Source organism: Octodon degus, unplaced genomic scaffold (genome assembly GCF_000260255.1).
Source record: "Octodon degus isolate 3935 unplaced genomic scaffold, OctDeg1.0 scaffold00004, whole genome shotgun sequence".
Taxonomy (NCBI): domain Eukaryota; kingdom Metazoa; phylum Chordata; class Mammalia; order Rodentia; family Octodontidae; genus Octodon; species Octodon degus.
The window spans coordinates 27,277,432-27,304,492 of NW_004524580.1; the positions used below are offsets into that span (position 1 = coordinate 27,277,432).

General features: G+C 42.8%; 1 protein-coding gene across 6 annotated transcripts in view; it reads right to left on the reverse strand.

Annotated features, from left to right (window-relative positions):
- The window catches only part of Anks1b (ankyrin repeat and sterile alpha motif domain containing 1B), a 1,319,834-nt gene that overhangs the window by 58,987 nt on the left and 1,233,786 nt on the right, over nt 1-27,061 (reverse strand). For 5 of the 6 annotated variants that reach the window (XM_023716668.1, XM_004623821.2, XM_023716659.1 and 2 more), the window contains exons 18-19: nt 20,387-20,494; nt 18,186-18,365 (exon numbers count right to left, since the gene is read on the reverse strand). In XM_023716668.1, the coding sequence (XP_023572436.1) occupies nt 18,186-18,365; nt 20,387-20,494 (288 nt within the window). The remainder of the gene's footprint in view (nt 1-18,185; nt 18,366-20,386; nt 20,495-27,061) is intronic. The other variant, XM_004623826.1, reaches the window with a different exon arrangement.

The following is a 27,061-nucleotide window of genomic DNA, read 5'->3' on the forward strand; positions in this document are numbered from 1 at the left end:
AGCAACCCAACCCTACCTGTGTGCACCATGGTCCTGCAGGACCGTGGAAGGGCAGGCTGCTCTACCTGCCCGGCTCCTGTCTGCTGAGACTTCTCTCTCCTAGGCTTTCTTAGGCTGGGTAGGTGCTATGGGTACCTGCCTGCCCCAAGTCCAGCCATTGAGACAGATGCTGGTTTCTCCTCCTGGCAGGGACCAGCAAAGCATAGTAACATCAGCAAACAAACGGGCAAAGAAGGCTTATCTCCATCAAACCCTCAGGAATGCATGCCAGAAATTCAGGACTCCTCTCTGGTTCCCTGTGTGTCCACTCAAACTAACATCTGGCATCTGGATGCCTTGCTGTGCTGATGAAATGCAGGCGGGTGCTGTGGGACCCACACGACTTGCTACCCAACTGGCCCTCCGTGCACATGGATGGGCAGGTGGCTGACCAGGGCAGGACAGGACTCACTCCCTCTTGGCAAACCCTGAACAGGTGTCTGGCCGCATTGTTGGCAAGCTTTGGCCTTGGGGTCTGTGGTACTTACTGCCTCCAGGACAATTCCCACTTAGCATGCTGTTTTGCAAATGGCTCTTCCCAGTAACAGAACATAATTATAGCTAGGGAGGAAAGTCAGGATCTGGTGCCATACTTATTTTATTTTTACAAAATTCATTACCTCAAGAAGAAACCTACTGCTTCACTTACAATCACTTATGCCAAAGACAGTTCATACAAAACTTCTATACATTTTTAGAAGTCAAACTAACTATTTTCCATTGATAGGCTTTGTTTGAAAGACAGAAAAAAAAAAAAAACTTGTGTAATTTCTGATAGTTGTATGAGTCAGTGCAAATGATAAGGTTAGATTTTAAGAAGGATTAAAATAAAGGTAGTTAATTCTTTTCTGGTTATGAAAATTTTTAAAGTGGATCCATTCTGATTTTCCAGTCACTTTGTGGGCAGTAAAATGCCTCACAGACCTCACGGAGCAGCAAGGGTGGCTGATCTGCTGTCCACGGACGTGTTCCTAAGGCAAATCCACCCTTACAGGCGCAGGGCCATCAGCCCAAGCTCTGGGAGGTATTTTTAAACCCAAGAGTTTCAGCTGTGGAGATTCATTACATTTCTGAAGACACCATTTGAAGGTACGCTGTGTACTAAGGCACCAAGTCCTGAGAAGTTTTGAGAAAGAAAATAGAATAATCAGCGATCAAATTTCATCTGAGGTCCAAGTTCCTGTAAAAGCAGTGATTTGAACCTACGCTTTAGCTATGCTTGAGAATGTCTTCATTTGCAAAGAAGAAAAGTTCTCGACCTACTTATTTGAGCAGGCTGTTGCACAGCTCAGATAGAGCTTCGTGAGAAAGGAAACTTTCCCAGCTAAGCTTTTAGGGCCTGGAACACAGGAGCCCCCCAACCATGTCCCCTGAATGTACGGGCTCTCCCAATCTCGCCAAATGCCTTTGGGGATGGTATGGTACAGGACGATACAAACATTAGTCATTCGTTATCATTTCTAATTGGCCCGTTTTATTGCTGTCACTTGTGCCGTTGGCAATCTATTTGCTGCCAACGCTTTTGGTCCATGTACCACAACTTAACCTTGCAGACTTCTTGTTAGAAGAGTCCTCGTTTTTCCTGATCAAAGCTGACAGAGGGCTTCCAACCTTGTTGAAGAGAGAAGGAACATTTGTGGTTAGCACACCTCTGTCAGAAGGCTGCTTGTAGACAGCTTGGGAATCATTCTGTAAGAGAATGTTAATCACCCGTGTGCGATTTCATTTGCTTATTAATATCCTCCCTACCCCCTTTCCACATGTACTGCAAAGGCTAATTTCATTATTTGAACCCCAGTTACTATGAAATCCAAACAAATTGGGGTAAGTAAAGATATGGTAGTCTCATAACTATGAAGATTTTTAATCATTTAAAGCACCATCAGCACAAAAGTTATATTTCTTGTTATATAGGTCTTGCTTTATCTTGGTCTTAACCACCCAGCAGAAAAGTATAAAAAGGAGTATAGAAGCCAGGGGCCGGGGAGATAGCTCAGTGGAATAAGCACTTGCCTGGCAAGCTCAAGGACCTGAGTTCAATCCCCAGTTCCACAAAAACCAAACCAAACCAACCAAACAAACAAACAAACAAAAAGTAAAGCCATATTAATGTGCCGAGCTATAAAAGGCTCAAGTCAACAACTACTGACACTGCCAGTCCTATGAATAACGCAATACTATTATGGACTACTGAACTATATTGGATTATTTTGTTGAATTCACGCACCTACAATACTGAAATGGCAATGGAATATACATTTCTGACAAAACTAAACAAAAAAGGGGATATAAATGAAGGACCATTTTGTATCTGTGTATACAAAATAGGATAGATCACAGAGAGCACATTGGCCAAGCAATGGCCGTGACTCATCCACATGGCTGCACTGACAAAGGTTCTACAATCTGAGGTACAGGATCTCAGGATAAATCCTGAGGGCATTTCACTGACCTTCTCAAACCAAAAAGCTACAACTCTTGTTGCATAGGTTCTGCTTTACCCTGGTCTTAACCATCCAGTAGAAAAGTATGAAGATGAAATATAGGAAGTAAAGCCATGTTGTTATGTTGAGCTGTGGGGGACTCACGTCAATAATTTCTGACATTGCCAATTAAACAGAAGACCCAATGCTATTATGGGCTTCTGTACTCTTTTAGAATATTTTGCTGAGTTTACACACCTATAATATTCAACAACGGAACTTAAAAAAAAATTGGGGTATAACTATGAATGTCCATTTTGTATCTGTGTATTCAAAGTGGTTGGGATAGATATATAGTTGCATTCTCTTAATGAATAGAATGATTTTTTCTAATGGTGTTTGTAAGTAGGATTACAAGTCTGCATCTTGTAAAGCAATTAACCACTAAGAAGAATATATGCAGTGTATTATTTGTTGAAACTGTACTTTCGATTTGATTTGAAACTGTCTCATTGCTATATGTTTATCAATAAAACTTTGAAAAGAAAAAAAAATAGGATAGATATACAGCTACTTTCTCTTAACTCAATGAGAAGAAAGATTTGTGCTAATAGTGTTTGGACAGGATATCATGTCTGCATCTTGTACTATGAATAACCACTAAGAAGACAACAATATACAACGTATTAATTATTGAAACTGTCCTACTAATCAGTTTTGAAACTGTCTCATTGCTATTTTTCTCAATACAATTTATAAAAAAAAAAGTACCATCAGTTTATTAGCATTAGTAACACGGAGTAATGAGTTTCATCTTGGTGCACTGGTGCCTGCATATACATATTTTGACTATTTTTATTTCATCCTTCTCTCCTTCCCTCTTCCCCTCATCCCCCTCCTCTTCTCTAACAGGCTGCCTCCTACTTTCCCTTTATCTCTCTAGTCTCAGTCTTCTGCATATCGCTCCTTTTCTCCTCGTTTAAGACTCTTCATCTAAAAGAATTACATGACTTTTAACATTCTGAGTCTGGCCTCCTGTTCCATCCATTGTCCTGCCAATAGAGTGATTCCATTTTTATTTAAGGCTAAATAATATTCCATTGTGTATAGGTACCCCAAACCGTGTTTATTCGTTCATCTGTGGACAGGCATCTGGAGGGTTCCGCGGCTCAGCTCTTGTGAACTGTACCGCTATAAGCACGGGTGGATGGTGAGTACCCCGAGGAGGAGTACATCAGGATCAAATGTTATCACTATGTTTAGGTTTTTGAGGAATTTCCACAGTGATTTCCATTGTGGTTGTGTTAGCTCACGTTCCCACTGATGGGAGGAGGCGTCCTTTCCCGGCAGCATCTCTCCGGCCTTTCTTTTGTATTCTTGATGATAGGCCTTCAGACAGGGAGGAGGTATAATCTCTGTAATTGGATTTGCACTTCTTTATAAGGCTCAAGATGTTGAACATTTTTTCATATACTTAATGATTGCTTTTAACTTCTTTTGAGAAGTATATAGTCAATTCACTTGCCCATTTGTCGACTGATGGCGTTGTTTTTTATTTGTCAAACTTGCGTTCTTAAACAAATTTTGTGTTTTTTTAAAAATGTAGTTTAGATATCAATCCTTTGTCAGAAGAGCATGTGGCAAAAGCTTTTTCCCTTTCTGTCTCTCTACTCTATCGATTGTTTCCTTTGGTAGAGCTTTGTAACCTAATGGAGTTCCATTTGTTGATTCTTGCTATTATTTTCTTTGCATTCAGGAATATGCCTGTTGCTTCAGGTGTTTCTCCTTTATTTTCTCCTAGTGGTTTCACCATTTCTTGCCCTATACCCATGTCTTTGATACCTTCTGAATTGATTCTCCTACAAGGTGAGCGCTACAGATCTAGTTTCAATCTTCTGCACATGGATATTTTTCCATTATAATTCGTTAAAGAGGTTGTCTTCCTACAATGTATGTTTCTGCCCCTTTGCAAGTTATCAGATGTCTATAATTGCATGGGTTTATTTCTGTGTCGTCTCTTCTATTCCAGTGCTCTGCCTGTTTGTTGTTATGCTGCTACCATGCTGTTTCTGTTATATGGCTTTGTTGTTTAACTTGAAATCTCTTGCTGTGCTACCTCCCTGCGTGACTCTTTTACTTAGAATTGCTCTGATTATTCTGCCTTTTTGTGTGTGTCCCTATATGAATTTTAGGATTATAATACATACCTTTAAGTAACACACACACCTTAAAGTATAAGCACATCTCATTCCTGTTATCAGCTGGTAGCTCAGGCTATCATGACTTCAATTTGGAAGGTAGAACACAGTTGTGTTCAAGTGTAATCACGAAATGAAAAGAAGATCACTAATCTCCCATGTTTTCCACCTAAACTTTTTTTTCTTTCATTGTTATTTACTTGGCACTAATCTAGAAATTTATTTACAATAAATTGACCTTTTTATTCTCTGGTTTTCCCTCTTTACTACTACATTCTCAAAAAGTGCTCTAAGATTTCAAATAAAAAACAAACAAATCCCTTCCTTATACCGGGCATCACCTTCCTTCTCCAACTCAATTTCTCTGCTCCTTGTTAAGCAGAACTTCCTAAGAGGCACCTACATGGTCTGAGCTCCTCTTTTCCTGTCCCTACCAAATGTCATACTACTAAAACCAAAGGAACTCTTCATTCCCTTTGTCTAGTTGGCACGTTTTGCCACCTCTTCCGTTTCCTAGCCTCTTCGCCTGGCTTCCCACCACCCATCCCTGCAGTGCTGGTCTTGGGTCCATCTCTAGTGCCTGGCTGCTGGTCCTTCTGGCTCCTGACCCCCAAGTCTGCATCTCCAGCTCAGACCTCTCCCCTGAGCTCAACTCACTTCCAGCTGTCAGTCTGAGCTCTCTGCTTTGATCCTTACTGGGCATCTCAACATCGAGCACCCCAAACCACGCTCCCATGTGCCTGACCTTCACCACAATCACTCTTAGCTCAGCACACAGTAGCCCTCTTCCTCCTGCTGCTCAGTCCTGAGATGCAGGAGCAGCCCTTCCTCTCACGCTTCCATCCTCCTGAATCCATTCACCCTCCGGTCCCTGCCTGGTCCACATCATCACCTCTTTTACTCAGATGCTTTCCAACTGGTCTTATCACTTCCATCGTTACTCAGTGTCTATTCGCAGTACAAGAAGCAAAATGACCCATTTAAAATGACAACCAGACCATGCCACTGGACTCCATTTAACTGCGAAGAAAACTGAATGCCTTCCCAGTGTCCTGCAAGGCTCTCCTCCATGCGTTGCCTCCACACCACCCTGCCTGCCCCTCTGTGCTCCTCGCCACTCTCTTCCACTTCCCTTTCCTCCTCTCTTCCTTTCCAGCTCTTCTTTCATTTCCTCTGTTCTTGACAGCCACACAACTCTCCCTCTAGAGCCTCTGCTTTTGTCCTTCCTCTCCTGAGCTGTCTCGCCTCAGGCACCTCAGGGCCGGCTCCTTCAGGCCCCGCACATTCTACGCCAACGTCACTTCAGAGCAGCCTCCCGGGCACCCCACCATCCACATTTAGGCTGTGTTTGCACACTGTCAAAAAATTGTTCTTTCAAGCAGAAGTTTCAAATTTGAAAAAAGTTCAGAGCATAAGATTCCCTCTTTCCCCCCACTGTTCATCGAGAGGTAATCACTGCCACCTACTGCATATAAGGTAAAGGTCTCAAAGGGATTTGTGACCAGCCCTACTTTTTAATCCATGTTAATAGACAGAGAATTGCTATGGAAACAATCCTTTCTCCCTAGTTAGAGCCAGCAGTGAACTGGGACTGAGAGGCTGAGGGTGGGTCTGGGAAGCGAGCGTGCTGCCAACAGCTCCATCTATCCAGCAAAGCAACACCAATTAGGGCTCCAGAAATCTTCTGGGAGTCTATGGATGTTGTTGTGTAGCTAGTTTAATAAACTTATATGAATAGAGCCCTCCAGTCAGTTTCTATCGGAGATAAAATTTTCTTCCTTATTCTAGTCCTAAAAAAAAAAAAATACTTTCACACTTCAGGGTATTCTGAAATTGACCAGAAAGAATTCAACAAGAAATATGAAAGGCTTAGAGTGAAAGCTAAAGAAATCATGAAGCCCATTTCTTCTCTTGGATGACAGCACTCCTCAAATGAAACAAAAACAAACTTGAAGAGCAAACAAAACAGTTTCAAAGGCAGGAGAAGAAAGGGTTTTTCCAACAAATGGAGCTTCTGCCGGTAGCCGGGAAGCTCAGCAGCTCCTTGCGCATAGAGACACTCAGATGAGATCTGTCAAAGGACAGAGTCAAATACATTCGGTGTCAGGAAGCGACAGTGCCTCCAGCTCTTCTGATGCAGATTTCCAGGGGTGATGGGCCCACAGCTGCTGCTCCTTTGGGCACTGTTTGAATCCTGCCTGAGAAATCAGAAAACCTGCGCCTTCCATTTCTTCTGAATTACCTGCAGGCCACAGGCCAGCGTATGATCATTTTCTCTATCCCACTGTGTAGACAAGAATGACCCTCCTCCTCCATTTTTGCTGTGAGTTTCGGGGTACACTCTCAGTCTTCTGACAACTGTGTGTGACTTAGATTCTTTTCTTCAAGGACTCAGCCGACTTCTAAAGCTCAGTGTCCACGTGTATTTATCTCTAGCTCTAACAAGTAGAAGGAAGAAATAAAATGCTCTACTGGCCCTTCTTATGAAAGGTTGCAGATGTGTTGCTATATTTGCAGAGAAAGCTAAACTCAAGAAAATAATACTTGCCATGCTTTTCAAAGAGCAGTAGTTCCTCCAAAATCTCATGATCATGACCTCTCTTCATGTCTATGGGAAAAGATTTTGGACAGACCAGAAGGGAAGAGTCAGGCCAACAGATGTTCCACCATCAACATCTGCACCTGTGACCCACTATTACTGGTGTCAGAGTTAATCAACTAACTAAAAGTAGGACGAAGCAAACAGCATGTTTGGTCCCATTCTAAGCCCACTGCCGGCATGTAAATCACAACACTGTCTCATTAGGTTTGTGATTTTTTTTCGACCTGTCTCCTCTTCCACATTCCCCTCTTTTTTCCTCCCTACCTTTGTTAACTTGGATTCTGCTTCTGATAATCCACAAAATAAGCTCCCAGTTTCCCAAGTAGGAGAGAACCATAATCTTATGGTATTCCTGTTATCCATTTTTTTTTTTTTTCAGAATAGGGGATTGAACTCAGACCCTTGTGCTTGCCAGGGAAGTGCTTATTCCACTGAGCCATCTCCCTGGCCCCCTGTTATCCATTTGTAGAGATAATCTATAACCTGCATTCCTTAGTATGACAGTTGTAGCCCTAAATGACATTCCATAATTACTTGTGAAATCTCTTTGCAGGAAAAAAAAATAGAGCAGAGGGAAAAAAGAGGGCAATCTGCACCGTGTAGAGCTCCCTGTGCAGCTCTCAGGCCTCTTGATGTTGCAGGGCAAGTAAGACAACTGGGATCATGCTGTTAATAGCAGTGTAAGTGAATTTGCTTATCGTACCTCAATGCTATTGCTACAAACATGTTTCTGGGGCAATACAAAGCAGACCCACTTCACCAGAAAAGGCACAGTGTACATGCCAACTACCACTGGTGAGGGCTGAGGAGGGAGACATGGCTCGTGGCCATTGACAAAGACTGAGAAATTGTCACGAAGAGAAGTTCAACAGGGACAAGTAACATGTTAACGTGGCTTTGCAGACATGCCTAGAGCTAGCAAGCCAGGGTCTGTGTAGCTCACTCTCCACTAAGAATGACATTGGCAAGGAACTGGGTATGTTTATACCGGGAGGGAAACAAACCAAAGATATGTCTTAAGGAACTATCAACAAAAGGGAGTTGATTTATTCTTTGGTTTTTTTGGGAGAAGACTGCATTAATTATGTAGGAGAGTTCTGGGAAGACTTATTTCAATTCAGTGCAAGGCATAAGTTGTTTCAAACAGAACCTTCCTATGATGGAACTACCTTGCTACAAGGAGCTAGCTTTCCAGTGACAAGCTAGAACAGAAATGGGTGGTTGTCTGTTAAGAATGCATTTGAAAGATGGCTGCATCTATAGAGACAAGAATTACACATCTAGCCCCCTCTCACCCTAAAATTTTGGTCTTTCTTTAAAAGAAGCATACAATGGGGCTGGAGAGATGGCTCAGTGGTCTAAGGCACCTACTTAGAACAAGCTTGGCAAAGCATCAAGGGACCGCGGTTCAATCCCCTAGCACCACATGCCAGCCAGCCCCGCCCCCTGGTGGGCTGAGCTGGCCACACACACACACCTCTCTCTCTCTCTCTCTCTCTCTCTCTCTCTCTCTCTCTCTCTCAAATAAATAAAAAATTAAAAAAAAAAAAGAAGCATACAAGAATCTTGTAGGCATTAATGCACGCAGACAATTCAAATTGCTGCCAACTTAGTGAGCTGTACTCAAAGCTCATCAAAATAGAGACCCACATGGGTAGGGACCTCACCGTTCCGCAAGGCTTCACATGCGGCAGTTGTTTGCTCTCCCTGTCTTTTAAAACAACGAAACACCGATGTCAGGAGCAAACAGTTTTCTTCACCTACAGTGTTTATCTGTGCTACCTTCCAAGTCCAATTCTCTGTTAACCTCATATTTGCAAAAGGTGTTAAGTGACACGAGACCTTTTCAAGAGAGTCAAAACACGGCTTTGTGCCTTTTAGATGTTCTGCCCCTGCCACGTGTGCTGGTTCTTGGTTGGCAGAGACAGCAGGAGGCGTCCCGTGATGTGGTAGCTCCAGTACAAGCTGAGCAGCGAGGCTGCCTGCGTTCGAAGCTGACGCTGCTCCTATGAGCTGGCCTCAGACAAGCAATATAGACTCTCCGCACCGCACTGTCCTTGTTATGAAGTTCTATTAATCAGCGCTGGGTCTCGGGATGATACACTGATCTACCACAGCTAAGCTGGGCAGGTGATCTGCTGCTAGTCCACGCAGCTTATTTCCCTAAAACAGTAGGAAAGCTAGGCCATCCTACTCTTTTATGACTCCCCTAACTTTATGAAAAATAATCTGATCAAGGATTGTTTACAGAGTGCTTACTATGGGGAATAAAAAAGTGAGTAAAGACATATTCGGCCTTGCTTCTCATGGATAATCTGTGCTTTACCAAAGAAAGATGCGAATATTTTAACATGAAATATAATTCTACATTACAAAATGTACTAACTATAAAGATATGTACATTATAAAAGTATTTAAATATGAGTATCAATCATAAACCCTATTCCAGAGAGCTCCAATGTCAACGAGCTTATAACATGGAACTTCTTGCATAGTGCCTGCATTCATAGGGACTACTGTTTTCACACCAGTGGGCTTACAGCTGGAAAAGAAATAGTTTTCTAACACATAGCTGAATCCTCTGAGTTTTGCCTTAAAATGCACTTCTTCATCTGTATTTGACAAAGCGAAATGTACAGGAAAACTAAGAGTGATGTCAAGATTACGTTGATACTTTTTAAAATGACCCAAGCATATAGCTTTAGAATTTCTTAAATGCTTTGGCAAGTCCTGTTTTATTTGTGCCTCCCATCAGCAAGGTGCAGTTGGCACTTTAAGAAGAGAGAACTACGGCTCTGACTAGTGAAACGGGTTGCCCACAGCAACGGAGGTCACACATGCCAGAGACGGGACGTGCAACCCTGACTTCCTTCCTTCCAAGCTGCATTCTAAAGAGCGCATCAAATTAAGTATGAAAAATAAAACCAATACCCACATGATATAACATTTTTCAATCACACGTTGTTGAGAGAATTGGAAAGTCAAAATGAGTCTATTCAGTTGCCTACTGCTGCTGCTTCTGTCTGCTCACAAAGCAGTCTCTCTTCTAGTAATAATAACCTGACTGTCCATGGGAGGCAGCCCTCCCTACAGTGTGCGCATGTGCGCACACACACACACACACACACACACACACATACCCCACTACCCCTCAGGAGCATGATGCATCCAAATCAGGCTGATCTGAACCAACAGGACTCAATACTAGGGCTTTTGGGGAAGATCCTTTGAAAGACAAGCTCTCTTTTTTATAAGTCCAAGTTTAACAGACATTGGGCTTGGACCTCCTTACATGTAGAGGATCCCTGTATGGGAAAAGAGCCAACACAGAGGAGTGCAGGGTTGGGACACCCAAAGCCAGAGCACAGGACGACAGAGGGACACCTGGCTCTAGGCAAGACCACCTGGGCTTTGTCGCAGCAGTGACTCAAGCACTCACCCTCTCTGCCGCTCCGTCTCGACGTGGCTTCCGGTTACACTCAGGCATCCACAAGAAGTATTACTGGTCTGCTACTGTTGCCACATACCCAAAGGATTAGCAGAGACAGGACTGTACAAGCAGCCCTGTTTCCTCTAGGCATTAAAAAGACTTTCTTTTTTTAACAGTGGAAAAAGAAAGAGAAGAAGGAGAAAGAGAAGAAGAATCCTTGCACCTTTTAGAATTCAGCAAGGTCAGATTATAAAAGCCAAAACTCTGACCCCTGCGCTCAAGAACTGGACTGAATATAATGAGGAACATTCCAAAAATTTAGCAAGTGGAAAAATAGCCTGGTGAGCTTCTTTGAGAACAAGCTGCTCAAAGTCAGCAAGCCTAAGGCACTGTTAAAAATCACAAGGTCAATTCCACCAATATAAGGCTTTCATATATTGTTATATTTCTTATTTGTTCAGTTGAAATTAGAATCTTTATATTGATTTTTTTTAATCCATGATCTGATTTTAATTGGCAACAGTCCCCTTGGGTAAGCATGAGCACTTGGAGGGAAGGTGGGGACATCAGGCTTCTCTGGCAAGGTGACTACAAGTACTCGGGTGTGACGTCGGTCTGTCAGGGCAAGCCAGCTGTCCCACTTGGCTGCTTGATAGGCCTGCCGAGGGATGAATGACTCCAGACTTGTACAATGAGTATCGAAACCTAAACGGAATGCGTCCCAGTGATTCTGCTGATTATCTAGGACGCACTAGGCACTAACAATCTTGGAATCGCTAGCCCCAAAGTTGTCACAGGTACAGCTGGGCATATTTTGAGAAGAGACAATTAACTGATCACATTAACACAAACAAGGCACATGACACTTATTCCAGTAGGAAAACACTGGTTACCATTTGGGCTTGGTATGATGTCTTTGACAATAGGTGCTGCTGGGGTTCTCAGCTTGCAACAGGGCAGAGATTTTATCAGCATTTCAAAGCACCTCTGAGCTGGGGCGTGAGTTTGACTAGATGACAAGCTGTCAAGGTGGACGCTCCAGATGGAAGACCTCACTGAGTTTATTCCTAACCTTCTTTTTTGGTTATCTATTATCTGTCTATGTTTAAGTAATAGGGATTGCTCTTTAGATCTCGATGGAAAAAAATTGAAACCATGGACAGTGTGAGCCTTTCCAAATAGTGGCTATGTGATGAAAATATAAATGAAAAACCTACCGTCAACTCGTGGACATTACAAGGTCCAATAAAAGAAAACAGGTTAGTGCTGGGTAGAATTTCTAGGAAAAACAGGCCTTCTCTCTTAGAAGACTTAGAATAGGGTAATTAACAATCTTTGTTCTTTCCCAGAGAGAGATGAGAGTTTGCCTCAGAGTTTTCTGGGTTGTCATACTTCTCTAACAATTTTGTGTTCTGTGTCTTTCAAAAAAAAATTGATCCAGTAGAAAAGTATGAAGATGAAATATAGGAAGTAAAGCCATGTTGTTATGTTGAGCTGTGGGGGACTCAGGTCAATAATTTCTGACATTGCCAGTTAAACAGAAGACCCAATGATATTATGGGCTTCTGTACTCTTTTAGAATATTTTGCTGAGTTTACACACCTATAATATTCAACAACGGAACTTAAAAAAAATTGGGGTATAACTATGAATGTCCATTTTGTATCTGTGTATTCAAAGTGATTGGGATAGATCTATAGTTGCATTCTCTTAATGAATAGAATGATTTTTTCTAATGGTGTTTGTAAGTAGGATCACAAGTCTGCATCTTGTACAGCAATTAACCACTGAGAAGAATGTGTGCAGTGTATTATTTGTTGAAACTGTACTTTCGATTTGATTTGAAACTGTCTCATTGCTATATGTTTATCAATAAAACTTTGAAAAGAAAAAAAAATTGAACTTCATTTAAGGAAAAAAGTGCTCTCTTCACTCAATGCTTCATTCACTCACAATAGTAACATGCTATTATTGTAAGATGTTCTTTGTTTATACTTTTGTTACTGTAACTGATAAGAGATTCTACATGTTCTCTGCTTTCCCTGGCTTTGATCTCCTTCTTTTGGAGATCCTCTACCTCATAAAATATGCTTCCTTGTAGATTTTGCATTTATGCAATTAAAATAATAAAAAGGAATATTCCAATTCCATTCTTACTATGCATTTTAATGCTGGAACATAAAGGCAGTCTTGGGCCAGGGATATAGCTCAGTGGCATAAGTGCCTGCCTGGCAAGGACAAGGTCCTGAGTTCAATGCCTGGTACCAAGAGAAAGAAAGAAATAAAAAAATAAAGGCAGTCTTTACAGAAGGTACCATCACATGAGCACTTGCCTTTGCTACCATTCTTTTTTTTTTTTTCATTACCACGGATTGAACTCAGGACCCTGCATTTGCCAGGTAGGCACTTACTGAGCTATCTCCCTGGCCCTTTGATATCAATTTGCCTTACAATGAATCAAGGATATTTTAATAAGAGGCTGACAGGTGATATGTCTGAGTTAATAGTTATCATCTACCACCCACCCACCCACCAAGCCATCCATCCATCCATCCATCCATCCATCCATCCATCCATCCATCTTGCGCTTTAGAGTTTGGAATGTGCTTTCACATACATTATGTAAAACACATAAACCTTAACAGAAGGCACTGCCTATATTTTAAAGGTAAGGGAGCCAAAGTTCAGAGATACTACACATCTTGGTTTAGGTTACATCACCAGAAAGAAACTAATCCAGAAGTCCATCTTAAGAAGCCATTAAGGAATCACCTTCCACTCTTTGGAGAAACACCATAGGCAAGAACTTTCTTGCATATGAGCTCCTAGGCACAAAGCTTCTCACCAAGTGAGAGGACAGAGTACTGATGAGGTGGGCAGGGTCTCTGCTAGAAGTATTAACCAACAGTCATGGTGGTCTTGCATGCGGAGTTTCACGGTTACATGCAAGAGCTGATTTGTTACATTTCTAATGAATTGTTTGTGACCTTTCCGCAGCTCACTGTGCCCAGATGTACTGCAATCTATTCTAGCACATGGGAGATGAGTCTCGTTGAACTGCTATAGTTTGTATCATTTTAGTGGAGGCAGCCTATGGGGCATCAGGGCTGCAATGGGCCAAGGACATCGAGAGAAGCCAAGGGCTTGAGTTCCCGCAACTAAGAGGCAAAGCACTCGCCCTTGGCTTCCTCATGCGATGGGCAGTTAACTGAGGGTTAAATACAATACTGTACGTGGAATCCCAGGCAGGGACCAACACCAGGGCTTCCTTTCCTACAGCCCAGCTTGTGTCTCTCTTGAATAGTATCAAAAGAATGAGCATTTGTGGAAATAATCTATGTAAAGTGCTTTCAAATAAGAAAGTAATTGATCTGCTCATACGTATTAAGTAATACTGTTAGGTCAAAAAATATTAGACTTTCAGCTGCATTAACTTTCTAATGATTTAGAAACAATTTAGAAGAAGCCTCTAGTGGGGCTAATAAATGATTGCTCCAGGCAGTGCTGTGATTCCTGTTTGCCTGTTTTCATTTCCATGAGAGGACATTTACATTGTAAATTTTCCTAATTTTCCAGCTAAAGTTCCTGCAATGATATGTATTTCTCTTACTGTTGAGGAGTCTTTTTTATTTCTTAAAATGTATATTCTATTTAGCTTTTCCATATGTATTTCTTTTTTTCATGTATTTAGTACAGGGTCTATAGGGTCTCACTATGTAGATTGGACTTGTAGTGATCCTCCTGTTTTCAGCCTCCCAAGCCCTGGGATTACAGTTGCACGCCACCACGCCCAGTCTCAGTCACTGACTCAGTGCACCTTGGAGGCAGGGCCGGCCCAGCAGGCCAGGGATTGAACCCCTGTCACTGCACTCTGTCTAAGCAGGCGCTTTAGTCCACTGAGCTATCTGGCCGGCCCTTTCCATATGTATTTCTTATAGCTTTCTGTAAGTGGTCATGAGTTCAACATTTAGAAATTCTTTTCTCATTTTTCATAAGTCTGTAGAATGTGGCTATCACATTTCTTCAATTCCATCACTCTCCTTTATCCTTTTTAAGAGTACTTTGGCTGAGTATCATTTGAGAAAATGTCTAAGGATTGAAATTAGGCTCTGAACAACAGAAATATTTTCTCCTTCTGGTACAGTAACCTTCTCATTCCCCCAGAACTCAGAATTAAGCGCTGCTCTGCTATGCGCCATACGCACATCAGTCGTGTATAGGATACCTCGTCTGCGCTGAAATGAGATAAGCAGATGCGGAGATGCTTTGGAAACTTAAAAGCACGCTATGCATTAAGCTATACTTACATGAGTGTAAATGCAACATTTATTTATTAAGGGGAAGCATTTCAGAACTTCTGGGCTAATGAGTCCAATTTAGAATTATAGGCCAGGGAAGCAATGTTTTCAGCGTGGTAGGAAATTCATTGTTCAGAAGGGTTTACATCATTATGGTCAGTGGTTTAAAAATGCTATTAGTGCTGAACTCAATTTTGTTTCTCCCATCTTCATTTGGGACAATTAGATGCCGGAATATTGCTTATGTCAGAATAAAAGCAAACAATGGGCACAATATTTGCAAATCTCCTGTATTCTAAGCCCCACATTTTTAATAGTGGTTCAAATTGAAAGTAATTAAACACCACTTTCATGTTACACATTGGATATCAGATAATAAGCAAATGGAGTAGGTGGAACAGACATTAAGTTGATCTCAATTTAACTTGAAGCACTGGCCTTCTCATGTAAGCTAAACGCCTTCACAAACATCTGTTGAACAGACCTCAGGAAAGTCGACCAAACTCCTAGGAATTACTGCAGCCACCAAGAACACAAGGTCTGTGGCCTAGGGCTAGAATTCCAAATGACTCCAGTGGGGCTCTGCTGACTGCGACAAAGAGGAGTTCTGAGAACATGGATTTGTCCTGACGGTCTCCCCTCAACTGTATTCTTTCTTTCTTCAGGTAAGAAAGAGAGCCTGAAGGTGAACTACTTTCTGTGTTTTACTGGGAAACAGCCAGGGTAGGCGAGTGTGAACCAAGTTAAGCAAACCTTTCTCCTTGAGAAAGTGCCACAGGGCCTGAACTCCTGGTTGGAAGGAAGTGTATAATGAGCTGCCGACTTTTGAAAATTTTAATTGCTAATTCAAGTCTTTAGGAAGGCCCAGATTTTATTTGCTTAATACCTAACTTCAGGGAAGAATATGGGATAGCATGGATGATTAAAAAGCAAATGGATTTTAAAAATTATTATAGCAAATCACAATAAAGAAGAACAATAAAAAATCCATCGAGGGGATGAGTAGTGGAAAAGTTGCATAGATCCAATTGTTCAGCAACAAAACGGCTGAGTACTTCATATTTTGACAGGGTAAAAGCTTCAAAATGGCGCTATTCGTAAGAGGTAGGCACTCATAGTCCCTCGATTTTTGGCTTGGCCAAGTGAGGACACAGTCTCCAAACAAATTAAAACTGCAATTACCACAAACAAAAAGAGCTGCAATCCCAGAATCCCATTTTCTTATTGATCAGATTCCTGCAGTTGCAACTCCTATTCGCTCTGCAGCCGAAGTGTTGTATTGAACTGCAGGATTTCAGAAGGTTTCCAATAAGCTCCAGGCTGCAGGTGGAGACTGCGTCGCTATCAGTCATTCCATCGTTGTTACTGGAACGGAAAGTAACTAAGCACATTCTCAGGGCAGGCCTGAAGTTCACTTGGTTTAGCAACCTGCTTATCTCACTTTCCTTTCTGCCTTTGGGCTTTTCTTACCTGGCCAGATAAAAGCTCATTGAATTTTGTTAAGGCAAGACAGTCTGTAAGAAGCAGGCATTTCTGACTGGAGTGTCAGGCGCCAGGTTTGGGCTATTTGAAAAGGATTCCTGTCCCTGCCTGGGAATCTCAGGAATAGGGTCAGGAGGAATTTTGCTAGGTCACTTGTGAGTGTTCAGTTACCTTGTTTGTTTTTTGTCCTTTTTGTTTTTTATCATTGAGTGTTCAGACACAGGCAGAAGAGTAAGTAACTGCTTGGGGGTGGGGAGAAACTGCTCTATGCGGAAAAATTTCAAAAACTATAGGAGCAGTTGAGACAGGTAAGCCTGCTCCTGGAGTTGACCCACTCAATGATTGTGAGAGCTCTCTAAAGAACAGCCTTGTCCTCCTCAGGGAAGACCAGGGGTAAGAAGAGATTCACATTGAATTAATACATCAAGGCAAATGGTCGGAGCATAAAGCAAACCATGACTCTGAGATGCTGTCATTAGAGACAACAACAATACCTGTGATCAACAAATATTCATAAAGATGAGGAAATGAATCAAGAGCTTAGGTCGGGGGAAGCTTTTATACTGCTTGTTTAACAGAACTTCAGTGAAAACCGAAATAAAATCACAAGACCTAACAACAGAGAATAGGGAAGTTACTTTCTCTTTGTCTTTCCCTCACTGTCCATCCCACTTTAGTAAAAGATTCCCACAATCTCAACACTGCCACTTCCTGAGGACAATTCAATATTGGAAGTGCGAAGGTGGTACGGTATTCTAGCTCCTCTCTGTCCAAGGTACCTGAAGGCAAACTAGCCATGGTTTGCAGAATTGATTCAATTTTTCTTTTGCAAGCTACAGCACGGAATGTTTACCAAAGGCTTTTAAAAACAGAATCTCATCAAACAGTTGAGAAAAATATTTAACAACCAAGGCAAAGCAATTAGAGTCAAATTTTCACCTCGCGAGTCTCATCCTAGGTGTGGGAAGCAAAGAGAAAACTCTTCCTACATCCATCTGAACCTAGACTGGGGATGGGAAGAGTTGATTTCTGCCAATGGGCATCAAGGAGCTCATGTCTTTGAAGCTCCGGGCCAAGATGCAGAGCTAGCTGCCCACCTGAACATACCATGAAGACAGCACTGTTTGCCTAGGGTAGACCTAAGTTTCCAAGTGTTGGGACAGGCTAGAAGGGACACCAGTACCAACTTGGAAAGGTCTGATTGTGACAACCTCTGTTCTCAAGTTGTGTCAGGCAACACCATCATTTTCAACTATTCAAGGTGACAATATGAAAGTCCCAGGAGTGGAACTTCAAGTAACTTAGGTAAGCTTAGGAAGAAATTAACGAACATTATGTAGAGTTAGTCTTTTGCCCCTCACTTCTACCAGCCAATTCACATTTCAAAAACTGGGCTTCATCTTCCTTACAACATGATTCAGCCCCAGCATTATCCACCTTGGTGCGCAGACTTTGGTGGGGGCGGGCAATGAAGTAGACAGCATTTCCTCGGTCAGAATGGGTGGGAACGGTGCTGTGTATATTCTCCTCCTAAAACGGTCTGACCCAGGCTGGCTTAGCGAGACAGCAGAGCAGGCAAGGAAAGATAGTTCAGAGTAAAATGGTAAAAACTCCAATTAGGTGCGGACAATAAGCTTCGACCATTTAGCATCCAAAGGCATTACCTGGTATGGGTGAAAGGTAAACACATCACAGAGGCTTGGTACACCTTACCTGAGCCATCTGCCTCTCCAGCTTCGATCGGGGAATATCATCAAAGTAGTTTTCATTTCTTCTCCTCCTCGCATCGCCCTGCATGATAATGTGAGGGACGTCTAGGGAGCCACCAGTGGTGTAAGTGCTTTGGCTAAGTGATGGAGACAACTGAGGAGGAGTGTGATTACCACTGGGTTCCTGAATGGAAATACATCATGAAATAAATACCATGCGCGCGCGGCTGATCTTTGGTTTCAAAACTGTGAAATACTAACAAGACAAATTGTGGAGTGGGGGTTGTCTTTGAGTCACAAGTCAAGGGACAGATAACACGCCACCATTTATTTTCTTAAAGGTTCGATCAAGTCAATACTTTCTCCCACCAAGCATTTCAGGTTAAAAAGTCAAAGGAGTCTAAAGCAGCAGGCTCTGTTTTCTTAAACCAGATCTCAGGAGCGAGGCACGCCTCTGTTGCACACCCAGGACACTAGCACGTCTGTTCACATGGGGAGGGACTGTGAGCAGAGTGCGCTCACCATGCCATCCGCCATGGCGAGCAGCTAAAGTGGGATCCCATGGGCCTGATCCTCCACCAGAGTGGTCTGACAGCAGGGCCAGGAAGGGGACACAGGGGATCCGATGGGCCTGATCCTCCACCAGAGTGGTCTGACAGCAGGGCCAGGAAGGGGACACAGTATGGCAACACAGCATGTCACAGGACATACAGACTGCAGAGCGATGCGTATAATGACAGAGGATACTCTTCGATGGCAACGACAACTCGAATTGGAGACGAGCCAGAAATAAGCTAAGGGGCTGCAGCCGGCTGAGCGCCAGTGTGTGTGAGCAAGAAGAGGCCTGGGACCCTGCCGGTTCTCTAGGCTGCTTCTCCCCAGATTGTTCTGGATCTTACTGAAAGGTTTAGGTCTTACATGTTTTCTTGGGTACAGAGGGACCAAACTGTCTTGGATCAGTTTGTGTCTGGGTCTGTCCTCTGCACCCCCCAACCCCCTCCAGTCTTCTGGGGAGTCAGAGAGAAAGATAAGAGGGAAGGGCAAGTAGCTGGAAATTACTCTGCAGCGTCATTTTAGCGTGATTACCCTCGCAACGTCAGTAGCTTCTGCATAGCGGTGGGAAGGCGAGGCAGTCAGCCCTTGCAGCCTCATATCCCTGCCAGTTTACTGGAGGATTTTTGTCTGGAGAGGGAAAAGCTGTCCCCGTTTCTGTGTCCACACTCCCAAGCCCTCAAGTGTCCCAGTGTATCCCAGCTTGCCCAGGAATCAGCTTTGCTCTGGGCCCCTCCTGAAGCCTATTTTCTTCCACCCCATGGATTTTTGTGTTTCCCTTTCCCTCAAAGCTGCATCTGATTAAATGCCACAGATCTTGTCCCCGTGAGAGGCCGGGGTGACTGACTGCCCCATGGAGGCCTTCCCCAGGTGGAGTGTCCAAGGGCGGGGCCCGGCTCCTGGGTCACTAGTGCTGCCTTTTTGGAGCTCTCAGGAAGGGAATCCGAAGCCAGGCAGCGCCGGGCTAAGCCCCTTGGCAAGGGATGCCAGCTTTTGGGTGGATTTTAGGAAAGATCTTGTAGGGGCTATGCCAACAAGGGACCGTTTTCAACTCTCATTTTCTCTTCCTCCCTGCCTTTTCCCCTTTTGCCTTCCTTTCTCCTCCTTGGCTTTACCTTCCAAGGTTTCTCTCCAGTTTGCCTAACCCGTAATTCTAAAGCATAGCTCAAAGAAATAAATGCAGTTGATGAAATAAAGTTTTAGATTCTCTATTCTTAATTTTTGAAGTGGGGAAAAGGGGTCAGTTCTTGCATCTTGAAAACGGAAGACCCTGGGGTTAATTTTAAATTGATCTTTCCTTAGCTGTGGGCGGGGATCGATTTCCTCTGTGCGGGTTTGAGGGGTGTGGCAGGAAGCTCAGTGCCCGCCCTTCGGGGTAGGCGAGAGTGTGCGCGAGCATGGGGTAGCAGAGAGGCCGGGGCCCTTCTGCATGCCGTCACAGATGTGTCTGTATCTCCAGATATACATTAGACTAACTGAGAAAAACAAAGCCAGCTTTGTAAAACACGTTCAAAAGGAAGACTGCTCTTTATACGGATCAGAAAAGCAACGGGAAAACAGCTTCCACCCCTGACCCACTGCCTCAGTCCGTTTTATTGCACAAAATGACTTTTGTGAGTGAGGACAGAGGACCCGCGGCCGCGAGGCACTTACCCTGAGGGTGATGGAGCGAGGGGGCTTCTGCGGCGGGTCGTCGTGCAGCCTGTCTCCCAGAGACGCCAAAATGCGTTTCCTGTGGCCAATCAAACTGATTTTTAAAACCTGCAACAACACATGTTTGGGTTAACTATTTTATCAGAGAAAAAAAAAATACTTTTTAAATACGTCTTAAAACCTAAGTGCAAAGAGATTTGTGCAAACGTGAGATGGGGTACAAAATCAGAGGGGCACAGAGGAGTAGCCTGGAGCCTGGGTGAATAAACGCTGAGCGGCTCTTCGCCCCTTCCACGCCCACTGCCCGGCGTCCGGCCTCTACCTGGCAGCCGGGAAGCCTTTCACAAACACAACCAACTCTTCACCACCAACAAACTTAAGACCTTCAAACGACTTGGCTTTATTTTTTATTTTTTTCTTTTTCTGTTATTGGGGATTAAACTTAATGTCTTCACACAGATCTATGACCCCAGGCTTTTTCAAACCATTTCAAGACAGAGTTGCACTAAATTGCTCAGGATAGAATCCTCCCTGCCTCAGCCTCCCAGTATGATTCCACACCCAGCTTTTCTACCCTTTTAAGAGTAAAACCTGTGCCCCTACCTGGACTCTCTGGCTGTCCTCAGCTCTGTCTATCCCAGGGAAGGGGATATGCTTGACACTATTTTATCCCAAATACCTGTTGCTTAAGAACAATAGGGCGAATGGGTCTGAAGGGAGGAAAGGAGAACCTTAGAGAGGAAGGGAGGGGGAACGAGGACGAGGAGGGGTGGTGTTCTGAGGCGATGCAAAAGGCACCCGCTGAGGAGCAGAGGGCAAGGGGAGCTAAGAGCTGCAGAGGTCCTGGACCTCATCCGAGGTGCCACCCCTTTCAGTCTTCTCGATGTGTCTATCTGGATGGGCTTCTGTGTGCTTTATGGATGAGGAAACTGAGGTTCAGGTGGTGGCCTAGCCCTACGAGCCCCTCATGCAGTGACACCAAGGCCTGCGCTGGTTTGCTGGGTCCCAAATCTAGTTTTGCTCAAAGGCACACTGTGTAAAGTTCTAGGCCCATCCTCAGTATTAGACCTCTTAGGACAATCTGTTACGGATCAACCTAAAAGCTTTATCTATCCCCTTTCTTGCCTGCCTATGTATCATCCTAGGATGTATCAACTCATTGTGTCATTTGTTCCAAGATAGCTACCCATGTAATCTCCCCCTTTTCTTTGCAAGTCTTAAGGCTGAGAAGAAGGCATTTCTTAGGCATCGATCTTGTGATATCTAGAAATTTGACAGATCTTTGTCAGCCTTTTGCACTTCCTGCCTGCTGATTTAGATGATGGCCTTTTACCTTCATCTTCTCCCTTATGCCCGTGGATGGTGACAGTGTGCATTAACCAAGGCAAATGTCTAGATTCACTACAACCAAGTTATTTTATTTTATTTTTTTGGCGGAACTGGGGATTGAACTCAGGCCCTTGCGCTTGCCAGGGAAGCGCTTGTTCCACTGAGCCATCTCCCCGGCCCCCAAACAAAAAACCAAGTGATTTTATTTTTTATTTTTTTGACGGAACTGGGGATTGAACTCAGACCCTTGCGCTTGCCAGGGAAGTGCTTATTCCACTGAGCCATCTCCCCAGCCCCTGATTTCATAAACTTTCATCTTCTCAGGCTGATGCATCTGGATCTTTGCACATTTCCTTGCACAAAGCAGCTCCTCTTTCCCACAGATCATTTTAGGATGAGTTCCTCTGGACTTTACTACAATTGCTTAAAATTTGTTGGAAAAAACCCCTCCAGTTTACAATAGTCCAGGCTGAAGTAAGCCATGGGTTTATGTTTGAGCAGGATACCATGGTTTGCTTTTAATGGCTCTTTTAAAATGTTGTACATGCACCTGATTTCGCACTGGGTTTTTAACTGCAATAGGAGTAACTGCCAACAGTGGTACACACATGACTGTAAATAAAATCTATTAATTTTCCTATCACTGACAGTTCAGTGCCCTTCAATCTTGAGAGAATGGTTTGAATTGTGTTTCCCTAAATTCTATATCTTACATCCGTCCACACAAAAGCCCGTTGCCCATCCTTCTGCCACTCGTGCAGCCCTGCATTGTCTTTCTGCATTTATATTAACCAGCATGGCGTCTTGCTGCCTGGAAGAGCCTAGCAGCTTTAGTTCATACATTTGGAAATTTCAACATGTATTCCTCTTCCAGATGACTTATACATATGCTAAGTAAGAGTGGTCCCAGTGCTGATGGTTTGCAGGCAGCATTATTTATATGATCTAAAGAAATGCCCTGGGGGCCGGGGAGATGGCTCAGTGGAATAAGCGCTTCCCTGGCAAGTGCAAGGGCCTGAGTTCAATCCCCGGTTCCGCAAAGAAAAAAAAAATGCCCTTAATATTCTTGTATTGCTTCTTTTTAAAAAAAGTATCAAGATCAAAGAATTCCCATCTCAGAAAGATACAGCATGAACCTTTTCAAAGGTATTTTGCCAGTTTAAACACACTATGTTTTCTTTCCTTCTCATTCTCAATTCCTTTGCCAAAGTCTTCCGCTGGATAGAGATTCCTCCCAGAACGTCTCCACGGGCTTCCTTCCAGGAGGTAGTTAGACCTGAAGCTGATGATGCTACCTTGAGCCTCTGATGCATGCTCAGAAAGATCTTTGCAGGTAGTAAGGACAATGTCAATTATTCTGACAACTGACATTACATAACAAATGCTTGGGGTAAAACTGAGCTCATGTGCCTGCCAGGTTGCTTTTGGTTTACTCTCCACAACCCAGCCTTGGGCCTGTGATCTGGTTCCTCTGAGCTCAGTATTCTTGTGGATAACTGGAAGAACCCTCAAGGCCAGTCTCCACTATTGCTGGGAAGATGAAGAGAAAGCTGTGGGAAGAGCCAGGCCGGTGCCTGGCACGCAGAGGGTGTCACCCTCCCTGCATGCTGTTCCAGCTAAAGCACTCTGATGTATGCAGAGAAATTTTGACTCGAAGAATTAGGAATTTGTCACTTACATAAAGTTAATCATGTCCAGCAAACAAGCTGATGATTTACATGAAGAGATTTGGTTAATTTTGGAAAATCTCTCATTAAAGTAATTTATCTTGTTAGGGATGTGTTTCATTCCTAGCTACTAGTTTGATACTAGACCTGCTGTGAAAGAACATAGATGCTGTGCTGTGATTCACACTGTTCAGTTGCTAATAGGCAGTCAACTATTAGTAATAATATATTTTCACAGGGAATTCTACGCGGTGCCTGCTCTTTTTGCCTGACTTTTTAACAATCCTACGAGACGTATCTAAAATTGGATTATTTTAATGCTTTCAGATTTTTGAGACCTCTATCAGAGCGCCAGAGCTGCCTCTTCCATAGGACCACTGGGAAGAAGGCGGGCAGGTGAGCAACAGATGAGCACAGAATGCTGCCTTATGGCAAGAACACATGGTTATCCCCTTTAGAAACGACCCCATATAATAATAGAAGATGATGACTAGCATTGATTGAAAATTTGCTATGTTCCAGTTCCATATTATGGTTGTGCTAGAAACTGTACCAAATGTGTATGCATGTGTAGAACTTACTTATTCCTTAAAATACTGTAATTTCCATTTTCGAGATGCAAAACCTGTGACTCCACAGTCCTAACTCCTGCTACTCACCCCACTCACTAGCATCATGGCTGGCACTTGCTCCTGATTCTTAACTTGCTCTTTGCCATTCGCCATGCTCTCGTGCCTATTAACTTCTACACCTCTTGTTCTTAGCGACACCACTGGCTATTCCATTATTTTGTTTCTTAAGATAGTGCTGAAGTTACTGTGTTTAAAAAACTTAATTTGGTCTCAAGCATCTGGAACATTAGAAATAATTTTGGATAAGGCTCATAGGACTGTTACAAATTCAGGCAATTTAACAGTGGTGTGAGCTGGTACCACACAGAATTCCCTGTGAAACTGCATATGGAGATCAAGGATGGGAAACCTTCATCCCTGAAAGTTGGGTCCAAGTTGGCTAATATCAAACATGGGAGAGGTGACGTGCAGCTTTAAAACTCCCAAATCAACAATAAGAACTCCAATTGTCAAGAGCATAACAGAATTTTCCTAAGAGAGACAGTTATTTTGGAAAAGTCAAGTTCCAAGGCAATTGGGGGACCAGAAAGATAGCTCAGTGGCACAGCGCCTGCTGGACAGGCGCTGAGGTGGTAAATTTGATTCCTGGTACAGGAAAAAAAAAGAAAGAAAAAAGAAGTAAAGAAAACAAAGGCAATTAAGTTTGCCTCGAGTGAGAATAGTTCAACCTCTAATCACTTTTTTTATTCCAGAGAAAAAACAAAAACAATGATACCAAGTTTCAAATCAAAACAATAGGACATTGACAATGGTTAATATGTTGTGTACTCAAGGTAGTTTCTCAGATTATAAGATATAGGCATGAAATATTAACCAAACAGTATAAACACAAACCATTTTTTAAATGAACTAATAGAAATTAGTAGTACATTTATCTTAGCTAGTATATGTATTTTTTTTCTTTTCTTTTCCTTCTTTTTTTTCCTGCTTCTCTCCATCCTAGTTGTCCTTTCATTTTGAGCAGTTTCTACTCCTTTCACACTTATTTACTCATTCAGTTTTTTACACCAGGGAGACAATACTATTTTTACACATGCAAGTCTGATTTTTTGCACTTATGAGTATTGTCTTAAGTTGCACCCAGTTACCTACAAAAGCCTCAAGTTTATCCTTCTTTATAGCTGAGTAGTACTCCATTGCATAATAATACCACAGCTTCTCTTTATCCATTCATTGGTTGATAGGCATTTAGGTTGTTTCCAATGGTTAGCTATTATAAATTGTGCTGCCATAAACATGGGTGCATATATATTGCTGTGGTATGATGTTTTTAATTCTTCTGGGAAAATACCCAGAAAGGGAATAGCTGGGTCGAATGGGATGTCAAATTCCAGCTTTTTGAGGAGTCGCCACAATGATTTCTACAGAGGTTATATCACTCTACATTTGCACCAACAGTGAAGAAGAGTTCCTTTTCCCCCACGTCCCCACCAACATTTGTTATGGGTTCATTTCTTGATGAAAGCCATTGTTTCTGGGGTGAGATGGAATCTCAGTGTTTTTTTTTTTTTTTTTTTTTTTGTATTTAGGACAGAGTGTGCAGGGTCTTGCTGTGTAGGTCAGACTCGTAGTGATCCTCCTATTTACAGCTTCCCAAGTGCTTGGATTATAGGCACGTGCCACCATGCCCAGTCTCAATGGCCATCTCAGTGCACCCTGGGGGTGGGGCTAGCAGGGCAGGCCTGGGGATCGAATCCCAGTCGCTGCATCTGCCTAAGCAGGTACTTTAATCCATTGAGCTATTTGGCCAGGCTTCAGCGTTGTTTTTTATTTTTATTTATTTATTCTTCTGTATTTAGGACAGGGTCTACAGGGTCTCACTATACAGATCAGACTCATAGTGGTCCTCCTGTTTCCAGCCTCCCAAGTACTGGGATTACAGGCGCGTGCCACCACACCCAATCTCAGTCCCCATCTCAGTGTGCCCTGGAGGATGGAGCTGGCATGATATGTTGGGGATCAAATCCTGGTCCCTGTATCTGCCTAAGCAGGCACTTTAGTCTGCTCAACTATCTCAGTGTTGTTTTAATTTGCATTTCTCCAGTGACCAATGATGTTGAATATTTTTTCATGTGTTTATTTGCCATCTGAGAAGTTTGCATTCATCTCGCATGTCCATCTTTGGATTGGGTCATTGAATTTGGGGAGCCTGATGTCTTTAATTTTTTATATGTTCTAGATAGAAGTCCTCTGTCTGAGGGATAGTTGGCTAAAATTTTTTCCCATTTTTTTTTTTTTTTGGTGACTTCTTTTGAGGTGCATAAACTTTTGAAAAAGATGAGATCTCAGTTGTTGATTCTTTGAAGTATTTCCCATACAGTTTAGTTTTCATTCATAAACTCTCTACCTACACCTACATCTTCAGGATTTCTTCCCACTTTTTCTTCCAGTAGATTTAGTATTTCTGTTTTAATATTTATATATTTGATCCATTTTGAGTTCAGTTTACTTCATGGTGATAGACATCTATCTTTCTAGTTTTAGTCTTCAACATGTAGAGAGCCAGTTTTTGCAGCACCATGTATTTAAGAGGCTCTCTTTCTTCCAGTGATCATGTTTGGTTCCTTTGTCAAAGATAAGGTGGCTGAGTGTGTTTGTAGTTGTGTAGGTATCTTCTAATCTGTTCCACTGATCCACAGGTGTGTGTGTGTGTGTGTGTGTGTGTGTGTGTGTGTGTGTTTGGCCAGTACCATGCTGATTTTATCACAGTAGCTTTATAGTATAATTTCAAGTCAGAGATTGTGATACCTTCTGGCTTGCCTTTTTTGACCAGGATTGCCTTTGCTAGTTTAGGTTTTTGCTGTTTCCAGATGAATTTTAGGAATGTTTTCTCTAGTTCTGTGACCCTCTGATCATTTTTAGAGGAATACTACAGCCCCTGATACCGTGACCAACGATCTGGAAATAACTTTCTTTCAAAAAACAAAAACAAAAACAAACAAAAAAACCCTAAAAAACTCCAGAGCAAAGCTTACTGTTAGAGAATTCTGTCAAGCTATCATTCCCACTTGGGTGAAAGTTAATTGTGCGCATAAGAAAACCAAGGA